We start from the raw sequence: 12,826 nt of genomic DNA on the forward strand, positions 1-12,826 counted from the left end.
AAGAGTGTGGTGAAAGTGACAACTACTTCGATAGATATATAAGCTGGAAACACACTTCAGGAAAACAGCTTGTGAAAGCATCTGAAAAATCATTCAAAAGATTAGCAAACTCTGATCTAATAATTCAATTCTAGAAGTTCTAAAAGAAACATGAAATGATGATAAAAACATATGTAGGGATTTTCTCTGTTCATGGCCTTTATACTTCGAATTAATGGAAATATCAAACAGTCCCCTTTGAATAGCAGGCAGCTGCTAAAGAATTCATGGTATATCCATATAATAGAAAAACAAACAATCATGTTTTTGGAAATTATGTCATAAACTGGGAATATGTTAGCTATACAACAGAAACTGAATAAAATAAAATATGACCATAGTATAATAAAAGTGACTGATTTGTATGCATATGAATATATATGTGAAGAAAGAGTAGAAAAAATATACCAGTGCGACAACAGTAGTTGTATGCAAATTGAAAAATTAGGTGAGGTTTCATTTCCTCCTTTTCTAAATATTCTAATTTTTCGGTAATATGGACATGTTTCATATATAAGGGGGAAAAACAATCCTTGATCTTAAAAATAACATTTATTTATTCAGTAAACATCCATTAAACACTTTTGCATTCCTTCATGGCAAATAAAAATAATTTAAAACCAGATTTTTCTTACACTGTCCCTCCAAAACCGATCTAAAATTCCTCTTCTTGCTACTCAGGTTTTCATAGGCACTATAACTGAGTAGCCTACATTTGTTAACTAAATCATATGTGCTTTGCAGGTAATTTCTCATTAGTATCCTTCATGAGACACTCTCCTAATCAGAGAAGCTAGTGACACCAAATATATAGAAAAAGATATCTCATAAGACAGCTTTATATAGGAATACTATAATTATCATCTTTGTTAAATGTCTCACTATACATTAATTATATGAAGTAGCCACTTCTATCTGAAGGCTTATGGACACACATAGCAGACAGACGGAAGTATAAAGTGGACAGTTCAGCAGCCACGGTGAGTTATCAATTACTTTGACTCGAGAACAGAGCATGGGGAGGACTTCTTCCTGCTCAAAGGGTCACGTGACCTTCACTGAGCAATCTATGGAGTTCAGAATGCAACACAGAAGGCAAAGGAAGATAACGAAGAGCACCTATTCAGGAATGCAACTGAGGATAAATTTTAGAAACAATATTTGGAACAGAGTCAAATGCAGCAGATTAGAACGAGATCATTTAACCCCTATCCTACTGACCAGATGCTGCAGTGGTGCAACAAAGAAATATAAATACACCATAAATATATATACACATTATATATATATATATATATATATATATATATAATCTGTGGAGGTTTTGTTGTTTTTAATCTCCTTTTTTTCTTCCTAGCAAGAGGAAGATATTTAAATATTGTTTCTACTGAAATGAAAGCAAAAAACAATAGGAAACGCAGGGTCAGACAAATAACAGCACTGACTGAGAAAAAGTAAAACTTTAAAAAATGGTTTGGGTACATTTCATAAATGTAGTGGGTTGAATAATGGCCCCCTAAAAGGTATGTCCACCCAGAACCTCAAAAACAGGACCTTATTTGGAATAAGAGTCTTTGCAAAAGTAATTAAGGTAAGGATCTCAAGATGAGATCAATCTGGAGTAGGTGGGCACTAGCTCCAGTGACAAGTGTCCTTATAAGACATGGAGGAGGAGAAGACACTGAGAAACACAGAGAAGGCCATGCGAAGATGAAGGGAAAGGCTGGGGAGACATGTCAAGAACTCCAAAAATTGCCAGCAGCTACTAGAAGCTAGGAGAGAGGAATGGGGTAATTTCTCCCTAAGAGCATGCAGAGGGACCAAACCCTGCTGACATCTTAACTGCAGAATCTGACCTCTAGAACATTGAGAGAATAAATATCGGTGGTTTTTAGCCACAAAATTTGTGATAATTTGTTATTGCAGCCCTAGGAAACCAATAGAAATATAAAAAAAGAACAAGCCACGGTCCAACCAAGTAGTCTTTAAAAAGTTCAATATATTTGTTGTAAGAGCTTGAAGCTACAGGAAAATTTATTTAAAATGTCATCATAAAATCTTATCCTTGGTTGGGAGTCAACAGAGCACAGGATTATACAAGTTAAGTATTTGAGCAATAGAAAAATATAATGCTAAGACTTGAGAGATCACATACTTGAAGAGAATGAAGATCTATTAGTACCAGCTATTAATACTCATGCTATTAAACTTCATTATGCCCTCTCAGCACTCTTTGCTGACATAGCTTAAAAATATATGATAGAGGCTTACTTTGCTTATATACTTCCCTAAATACCATCTGCCCAATAAACTGAAAAACTCTTTTATTAAGAACAGGCCCAAAGCAGCTGTGATTTAAAAGTAGTGAGGTGTTCACAACCTGTTCAATCCATCACTCATTCATCTTTAGTAAAGTATCAGGTATGGTCTATTATGTTCACAATTGATGCCAAAGGAAAGTGAAATACCAAGTTTATAAAATGGAAAAATTAACTCTGCTGTAGTCTACTAATACAGGGAATAAATGCCCAGTCTCTTTCTGGAGCTTGCTCAGTTGCCATTTTCACTCAATAACATTAGCAGATGACTTTTTGCTTTGTTTCTCAATGCTTATCTCCAGATGTCAATTGTGAAGGTCCTAGAACTTGGGACCAATTTTCACATGCATTTAATTCTACTCTCTTTTTATAGCAAACAATAATTTTCCTATGGGTAGTCCTTGATGGAACTACATCCTTCAGAAGATAACTTGGCCTGGAAAGGCCACAGTCTTTCCAACCCCTAGAAATTCATCATTCACATCCAGGTGAGATAAACGAAATATACATAGATCTGTAGGTGCAACCTAAGCAGCAGCTAGTTATCCATAGATATTAAAGCAAAATAGTCAATAGTTGGCAATGCTTCCTCAGACATAATAAGCTCAATCAAATACATCTCCCAAAAATAAAGAATCCTTCTTTGCCTGATACATGGCAACATTAAGTCTAATGATATTTCTTGCAACTATTATATTTAACAAAATAATACTAGATTTTATGGATTCAGTCATTGAATAAATATTTATTGCACAACATGCAAATTAAGTAAATGCGCTAGGCTTTGTAGGGGATAAAATTGAATTGGTTATGGCGCCTTTGGTAGAAAGCCTTGAAGTCAGTTAGATGTGAAAGGAAATGAATACAAGTAACAGTGCACAAGGTGGCAAAAATAAGTGGTGGTAGGGCATGCTGGCTTACATCTGCTGTGTACCCCAGAAAAGACTATGTTCTTTTAACTCATCCCTGTGGGGGCAGACCTGTTGAGGGGGTTGCTTTTTGATTAGGTCGTTTCCATGGAGATGTGACCCACCCAATTCAGGCTTACTGAGTCTTAATCATCTTTACTGGAGTCCTTTGTGAGAGGCTAAAAGGCAGAGAGATTTTGGAGAGAGCTCAGAGACAGAAACGCCCTGGGGGAAACAAGCAGGGACCCACAGAAGCCCAGAGGCATTTTGGAGAGAAGGACAAGCAAACATCACCATGTGCCTTCCCATGTGATGGAGGAACCGGGATACTATGGGCCTTTCTTCAGAGTCAAGGTATCTTTCTCTTGATACCTTAATTTGGACATTTTCATGGCCTTAGAACTGTAAATTTGTAACCTAATCCACTGTGTAAAAGCAAATCTATTTCTGGTATATTGCCTTCTGGTAGCTTTAGCAAACCAAGACACAGGGAGATACAAATAAACATTGAAGGAGGAATATAAATGAGAGATATAATATTTTTAATTGGGAAGATCAAACAGAATTTGTCCTGAGTCCTAAAAAAATAATAATATTCGTAGGAGGAAAATAAGAAGGATAGGAAGAGAAAAGGGAACCTCTGTTAGGGTAACAGTGGGAACGAAGGCAAGATGGCACAGGACGCATATAAAAGAGAGGGTGGCTTAGTATCGATGATGTAAATGATGCATAATGGAAGAAAGTGGGTGGGAGGTGTACGCTAATGGCTTCCCCATGGGGCCTGGGAGAGCTTACACATATCCTCATAGACCACACAGGCAAAGATTTGCACCCCAGCAAATGTGAGTCTTGGCAGAATGCATTATGATACCCCCGAACAGGAAAGGATTGCTGTGTGGTGTCTCCCACTCACCTCCCTATCTCCCCTGGGAGGCTGTGATGAGGCAGTTTCTCATAGCCTCCTGGGGCCTGATGAGGTCTGTGTTCTCCTGCCCAGCACCCTCGGCATAGAGACTGTTTCGCTGCAGCCCAGAATTGGCTTCTCGGCAGTACGGTAGGCCAGGACTTCCACTGCATTGTCATTTGACCTCTTTCGCTTTGATGTCACACCATTTGGTGTGGGACAAGGATCATGGTGAGGTGGCACCTTCAGCTATTCCTACTTTTGTAATTTATGTAAGTAATACATTGCTTAAATCTTAAAAGGGTTTGCATCTTTACTTGGTGAATTTGTCAGGCCGTGGCCTTGACCTTGACCTTGCCTTGCTGGGAGGCTGACAGCATGGCAGGAAAGGTGAGTAGGAAGCAGAATGCATAAGCACTGCGGACTACACTCTGGGGTCAGTAGGGAGCCAGTGAATATTTTTAAACAGATAACGTCATGAAAAGTTTTATTGTCAATAGGATATTTGGGGTAAAGAAATTATTATAGGCAGAAGGTAATGAGGTCACAGGCAGGGGACTGGAGGCTGAGTGAAGATTAGTTTTCCTATTTATTTTATATTGGATCAAGCAAAATAGCAAAGAGTCAAATTAACACTTCCAGAGCACTAAAAGTTGGGGACAAAGAAAAAGGATGAAGCTTTTTGTTGAAGCTACAGTGACTTGGAATCTTGATATCGAAGGGGATAGTGAGGCAATTACATAAGAGAATATAAGAAAATAACTATATTTTATGGAGAAAAATACAATTTGGTTGAGAATTTAACTTTGAGAAGCTGGAAGGAAATGAGAGAATATGTATTGATAGATAATGAGGAGAGTGTCTGTAGGGCAAGAGAGAATAGCATACAGGGAGTTTCCATTTAAAGGTGCTTGCCAAAGTAGGACCTCAGCTGAACTCTTTATTCACAGAAGCTAATCCACTTAGTCTAGGATATGGTTTCTCTGAGGCTGGCGCTGCCAAGTAGAGCAAGATTGATGGGCAAAGCTCAGTGGAAACTACAGTCCCTCCTGTTAAGGTACCTGGAGGAGATGTGATGGGATATACTGAGATGGTATGACCAAATATGAGTATGAACAGCAGCAAAAAAAAAAAAAGCACAAAAGAAAACAAACTAAAGAAAAAGGGGAAAAAATATATAAACAGAAAATCTTCAGAGTTTCTTAATGCAAGAATCCCTTTGTACTCTGATGCCCAGATCAGATCATCTTTCACAATAAGGAAGACTAGCACATAATTTTTTTTTGCATGGGCAGCACCAGCAAATGAACCCGGGTCTCCAGCATGACAGGTGAGAACTCTGCCACTGAGCCACCGTGGCCTGTCCTAGTACATACTGTTGTTTCTGTATTTTAAACCTCACGTAAAAAGAGAGAAAAAAACTTCTTCAGGGAATTCAAATTAATGTTGATTCTTTTTTTTCTCCAGCAAAGTTATCAACGCTTAGTATCTTTGAACTATGCCCAAAAACATTGGATATTAACAGAAATAAATTCTGTGTAAAATAAAAGGATGGAAATTCAAATTGGGTGGCTATTGCTGATTTGTCTTAAACTTACCTCATTTGAAGCAGCATATGCTTCTTATGTCTATTAAAAAGATTTCTATGATTTTAGAAGGTCATAGAAAAATAAGGAGCAACTTTATATTTGTTTTCCTCTCTGCTCTGATTGGCAGAAGATACAGAAACAGAAACTTATAAATCGTGAAACCAAATGGTTGCCTAGGGTATAAACTGAATACCAAGTCTACTCTTTTATTGTAAATTTGGTGCAAAGAAAATCATTTTTGATAGCTATCTTTTCTTCATCAATATCATAATCAGCAATTTCAAAAAATTTGCCAACCAGATAGTCCATGCACATGTTTTATAAGTTTTACACTGGATCACTTGAATTTCAGTGGGCAAAACTCTGCCTGAACTTCTTAAATAATTGCATATTGATTATGGAAAATTTCTGAAAAAATAGGAAAAAAATGAAATGAGGAACATCAGCAAGGAAAAATAGAACAAAAGAACACAGAATATCTATTTACTTTTAGTTTCCTTCTTAAAAGAAGAAGAATGTGACTCTGAAGCTATTATAATTATCTGGACTTCTGGCATTAAATATAAAATAAAAACACTTGTTTCCTTAATTTTTATCAAATCACATCAACACTAATTAGAATATAGTTGTCATTTTCAAAGTAAGAAGTGATTTCTTCCGTTCACATGCCATGTTCTACTGAGAAAATAAACCTAGATTAATCAACAGTGGTGGTGTCAGGACATACTGTCCAAGTGATGTCAGATTTCACAGAAGAAACATCTCTCTAAACAGAAACACTGGGAATATGAGCCCATGCTCATAAAGGGAAGTGGTGTGTAGGGGATGAACTATAAATTATTTACAGTTTAATAGAGCAAAATAATAGTTGCTTGTCACTGTCAAAAATCTGTGGGGGCAAAATGGCTTAAGTTGTATTTAGGTTAATGACATGTACGTTACTATAATATGTTACTACAAGAAAATGTTTTAAAAACAACTCTGAATATTGATAAACTTCTCACAAGAGACATGATTGGATTTTACATAAAACATACCTTCCTTCTTTTCATCCTTTTTAGGTGCTGTAGAAATAAGGTGGGGGGAGATGATGTGTTAAAACATAATATGACAATTCCTCAGAAAGTAAAAATGTATTCCATGTATTCATAAATTCAGAAGACAGCAATCCAGCAATTAATCCACTAAATATGCAATAAGAATATAAAGTAATACTTTATGTGAATATTTTTAAACCCAGAAATAATCATATAGCAAAAAATCCACAATGTATATTGTTACATTGGCAAGTCAAAATTTATTAAATATGAATCCAGTATATGCTTATTTAGGTGTTGCATTGTTTTCTCCAAGGAAACCAAGATCACTTTTAGAAGGGCATTCAAACACAGTCTCTGTCCATTTCCAGACATAGAGTGCATGTGACAGTCCATAAACAATATGTGCCTAGCACTGAGGAATTATAAGGCAGTAGACAATCTCTACTTACAATTCTGGCAACAGCATATAAAATGTCCCATTTCAGTAAGTGGGAATGGAATATCCTACTCTCCTTTTAGAAAACACATGCAATTATTTACACAGAGAAAAGGCACAGGACTCTTGGACCTTTGAATTCTGGCTTCCACTTTTGTGGGATCCATTTAGCTCACAACTGGATCATGAATCTAAATCTGAATCCAGGTTTTAGCTTTCAGCACATTATTGGAAGCATTTTGGAGAGGTGCTCAGATAGTTTGGGCTTGTTCCAAGACAGATGGCTCTGAGGTCTGTATAAATTTAATTGGGGAGACAAACCCATTCCAGGAAGTCTCGGGCTGCATTAGTTCAGTCTAAATAATATTGACCCACCCTGTACACTAATTCTACTGGAGTGGATTAGAACCACGGGAGTCACTTAGAACCAATACCCAGGACTCCTTTGGGTGTTTACTCTGTGCAAGAATTTCAAAAGCACTTACAGGTACATTCCCTCATTAGGTCTCCACATCAGGCTTATACGAAATGCAGCCCAGAGCGAGACACTCAGTGATTTGCACATGCTCACACAGAATAAGTGGTAGAATTGGGTCTAAAAGTCAGGCGCAAATGATTGAAAGGGAATATATTTAAATGTATTATTTTAATTTATTATGGGTAGTTTTTAAATTCTATTTTCCAAAGGTTACTAAGATTCTGTAACTTTTTGTATTAGCTTCCCAGCTGCTAAAACAAATGCCAGGTAGTAGATCTGCTTAACAACAGGAATTTCGTTTCAGAGGCCAGGGCCTTGCTTCCTCTCAGGGTCAGTCTCTGGCTGGCAGGCAGTCTTTGGGATTCCTTGGCTTTTCTGTCACATGGCAGCGCTCATGGTGGCATTCTTCTCCTTTCTCTTCTAGGTTCTGTCAACTTCAAGCTTTTGGCTATTCCCTGGGACTCTTGCTTTTCCCATGGCTTCTCTTTCCATGTTCAACTTCCTCTGCTCATAAGGACTCTACTTTGTCCATGCAGTTTGGGCACATCTTAACCAAGACCATCTTCAAAAGTGTTTATACAGGTGGGTTCACACCCACAAGGACCACAGTTTGAGACCTGAGCATACTTTCTGTGGGGAATATACCAAAGAGTGTTCTACTAAAAAAACTAGACTTACAACAAAATTATTGCTATTTTGCAATATTTCTGTTTAATGTAGTTTTAACTAAAAATGCTGATGTTACATACTTGCAATAATGCTAATCATGATTAATAATAATTCAATACTAATGTAGTTTTAATCAAAACAGAATTTATAGGGACTCTATAATGCTTTTATAATTAATAAATTTCTCTATGATGATGGTAGCAATAAAAATGAGAACTGATACTAATTAAAGGGTATTTTTCTTACCTGAAAGTCTACAAGCCAGGAAATAGAGTCAATAGACTTGTTTGTTGTTAATTCTTTACTTTGCAAATAAGAACTTCCTACAAGAAACTTCATGATTTTCAAAATCACCCCCAAGTATTCATTTTGATTCTGGAAGTCACTGGAATTGTCACATTTTGCTCAAAGTTTGTACAATCAGGGAAAAAAGAAAAGATAAATGATGTCTTATTTTCCTGGCTATGACAAATACCATATGACAAGTTGGCTTAATCAACAGGGATTTATTGACTTATGGTTGTGAGGTCAGGAGAAGTCTAAAACCAAGGCACCAGCAAGGGTATGCTCTCTCCCCAAAGACGGTGGCACTCGGGGGCTGGCTAACAGCAATCCTTGGCTTCCTGGACTTTCCTGTCATGTGGCAACATCTTCCTCTTTCCCTTCTGTGTTCCTCTGGCTCCCAGTATCCTCTCTTCATCAAGCCTCCAGTAACAGGATTAAGGCCAAAACTCATCCCCTTGGGCCACAATTTTACTACACATAGCATCATCAAAGGGTCCCATTTTGCACACAAGAATGGGTTAAAGTTAAGAATATGTTCTTATTTCTAGGGTACCTGATTAAACTTACCACAAATGGTGTTGACTTTTTAGACACTGAAGAAAAAAATGTGGTTTCCTTTGTTTGTTTGTTTTCATGTGATTATTTCCACAATTGCATGTTGGGTTGGGAGACCTTTGTGGGGCAGTGGGGAGCGGGGAGAGGGGCGGTGGTGATGAAGGTTTGATCATTAAAAGAAACAAAATAAAGCAACTCAAAATTACACATCAGAAGTTGTTGTGCCTCCTGCCGAGGTCCTGTATGGGTCCCTGGCAAGTGAGTGGCCCTCAAGCCAAAGCTTTGTCAGCTTTATGGTAAATCTTCTCCTTCTGAAGGGTGCTGGCACTGAGGTCCTGACCGATGCCATACAAAAAGCTGTCAATATGAATATGTTTTGAAAAACCGTTATCTGTTATAAATCCTTCAGAGAATAAAGACAGAAACTTAAATCACTCCTAGGACTGGCAAAATATTTTGCAGCTACATCCAATATTTTTGGTTTCTAAAATAACCCAATGGTAGCAATGTGCAGTCATGCAGTGTATGTGTAGGCGTGCATGTCCAAATACATATTTTCCTCTCTCCAAGCTTATATTCTTTGGAGTTTTCATTAAGGGGCTGACTTAATGATACCAGATTTCATCAAGGGGCTGACATAACTGATACTAGTTTTGCTTGTTGCCTTGAATTTCTTGAAGGGGGGTTGCTTTTATTAATTGCTATCTGGATAGCCATGTGATCCATCAAGCTAGATTCCATTTTCAGAAACTAGTCAAAACCAGCTTTTCTGGGTCCAATTCTCTGGAGAATGGTTTGGTAACTTTTGACCACTTAACTCTGTTTATTCAGCAACAAATTATTCAACAAAAATTCAGCAGCTTATATTCAATTTATGTGGGTGGATGACTCATTCATCTATTGAATAGACATGGGTTCTCAATTATCATGCTCATTGTTTTCACATTCTAATAAGCCTGCAATGGCCAGTTTTTCATTTTTCGGTTCTGTTTCTGACTGCTTTCTATAGTGTATGGGGAGGTTTTAAAAAAGATTTTCTTTGGAAGTCCAGAAAAAGAGCCAGTGGAAATATACTAATACAGAGTGCATGTAGACCGTTTTTTGTGAGACTGTAGGCTTCGTTATGGCTTCTGTTCTTTCTCCAGCAGTTCAATCTCAGTAGGCATCAGCCCAGCCATTGCAACTAACTGATTCAAAATAATTTCTTATTTCTCTCTCTCCTTTACCATTTTGGTCTACATTCATTTTTTCAAAACAATCCATTACACAATGCTTTTGAACTAGATTGCTCTTCCATCTAAGTTCTTACTGGCTACAGAAAAATCACTGCCTGAATGACTTTCGGTCTGCTCAACACCAACCTGCTCCAAAATGAATCATCTTTTTCCTTAAGCGAGTTCTTTCTCCTAGGGTTTACTATTTATGCAAATTACCATCATCCTATTCATCTACAGTCAATAGCTCAATGCCATTTTTACTGTCTTCTGTTCTCTTCTATATATGCCATTAAATACTATTAATACAAAATGCTTCTCAATTTTGCATTTTTTCATGTCAGTGACACCATCCCTGTTTACATCATTGTCTCAAGTTTTAGTAATGATAACAGCTTTTACCTCATTATCTCTAACCCTTCATCTTTAGCCATTTCCACAGCCATGCCTATTTCCTGTTTGTCCATATCCCAGTCATGTCCCAAGGCCTCCAAGTCACCCGCTCATCTTCGGGAATCTCTCAGCTGCCAGCTCAGACTGAACATCATGTTGACTTGCATGCCATCCATGTCCCTGCAATCCACTTTAATATTATATGTTAAATACATGATTTCTAAATGTTGTGTTAGTTAATTTTTTTAATTCATAAAAAAATATATATTATATGTTTGTCTTTTTTGGGCATGGGCAAGCTCCGGGAATCGAACCCGGGTCCCCAGCATGGCACGCAAGAATTCTGCCACTGAGCCACCATTGCACCGCTCTGTATGATATTCCATCTATCTCCAAATTGTAATCTTTTAATAGTGCACAGATAACTCCTTAACAGTCTCCACAGTGCCTTAAAACTCTTTGTTAAAATAAGTTAAAATATCCACTGGCAAAGAACAATCGTTTCAGTCTAATAATAATTATAATTATCATGTATTTATATGTGTATATAAAACCATATTTTAAACATCTCTTTTGTTAAACTAAAACAAGTGAGCATATGCTATATGCTCATATATACACTATAGCCTTCCCTCACACTGCAAACATCATTCTCAATTTTCCCACTTGATGCTTCAAATACTTCATTCTTTACTATAGCATTATTCCCAAATGTGCTTAAGTTCTACCTCCACAGTAAGTACTGAAAAGTATTAAGTATTTCCATGAAGAATTGGATTCCATGCCTGCTGTATTACTTTAAAAAATGCATTTAAATAGATCTATGGAGAATCTGTAAGCCACGAATGACATTCATCCCTGCTTTGCCATGTCATTACCAGTTTAGTATGTGACATTTTAGCCTTATAAACTCTGCACTTTCAGCTAATTTCCTTAGGAGTAATTCTAACAAGACTGAAATGCTAGGTTGCTCTTCACCCAACAGTAAATCCTTTGTTCCAAACGAATACATTCTAAGGCTGCCTTGTCCAATGCGGTTGAAATGTTATAACAAACCCCTATTCCCGAGCTCAAATTTGAAGCAAGTTCCCGTATATATCTTCAATGTTCTCCCCTTGAATTCTTCTAATGTGAGGCTGAAGCAATACTCAGTGCTGCCGCGGGTCATAGTTCTATTTCTCCAGCACTGCCCTCAGAAGCCTCAGTCAAAATAGAAGTGTCCTAGGATGAGAGAGTGGGTGGGGGTTTCTGGCAGGGGTGGAGGGAGGGCAGGGATGTAAGAGTACTTAATTATTAACAACAGCTCCTTGAACGGGAATTCACTCTAAGCTGCACTTCCATAAATAAAAAGAAAATACCAGTTGTACCTCCAAGAATATGTGTTATAATCCCTATTGGAATTTTCCAAAAGTAGAACCAATTTGATTAAACAACTAGATAGTCAACAGGAAGACTAAAAACTGGTATCAACAGCACTTAATCATTCCAGCACATAATGTTTATAAACAAGCAAGTCTGCATCAAGTAGCATTTAGCCAACCCATTTTACCAATATTTCTCGAGATGATTCTACATGCAGTAGAGTTAAGTACACTGAGATAAACATGACAGAAACTTTTTGGACGAAGGCAGTGCATTCATCACATAGCATGCGGAGCCTACTGTAGCAGCCTTCTGTCCTGAAACAAATCCACCACCAGGTAAAGGGATCACCGTTATTGCTGATATTGTGTGATCTAGTTAGCAGAGAAGGAGAAGTTTCTCTCCAGTGAAAAATTTAATACTTTATTTTTAAGTGTGTTTTGTGAAGTTTTCATCGATGACAAAGGCGGAACCCTTGGGTCCTTCTCTTGTACTTTCATCAAATTACTCTTCATGGTTTGAGAATATAGGCCCGTAACTCATTATATTTCATCCTGTTGACTTCAGCATATACCAGTAGAACAGCTTTCTCAAAGGATGCAATTTGAGATCATGGTAAAAATAATTAACTTTATG

The 12,826-nt window shown here is 37.3% G+C and overlaps 1 protein-coding gene across 5 annotated transcripts in view; it reads right to left on the bottom strand.

The window, feature by feature from the left end:
- TRDN (triadin) overlaps window positions 1-12,826 on the bottom strand; it is a 435,680-nt gene that overhangs the window by 161,495 nt on the left and 261,359 nt on the right. For all 5 annotated transcript variants that reach the window (XM_077162803.1, XM_077162800.1, XM_077162799.1 and 2 more), the window contains one exon: window positions 6,796-6,822. In XM_077162803.1, the coding sequence (XP_077018918.1) occupies window positions 6,796-6,822 (27 nt within the window). The remainder of the gene's footprint in view (window positions 1-6,795; window positions 6,823-12,826) is intronic.

Source organism: Tamandua tetradactyla, chromosome 5, assembly GCF_023851605.1.
Source record: "Tamandua tetradactyla isolate mTamTet1 chromosome 5, mTamTet1.pri, whole genome shotgun sequence".
Lineage (NCBI taxonomy): Eukaryota > Metazoa > Chordata > Mammalia > Pilosa > Myrmecophagidae > Tamandua > Tamandua tetradactyla.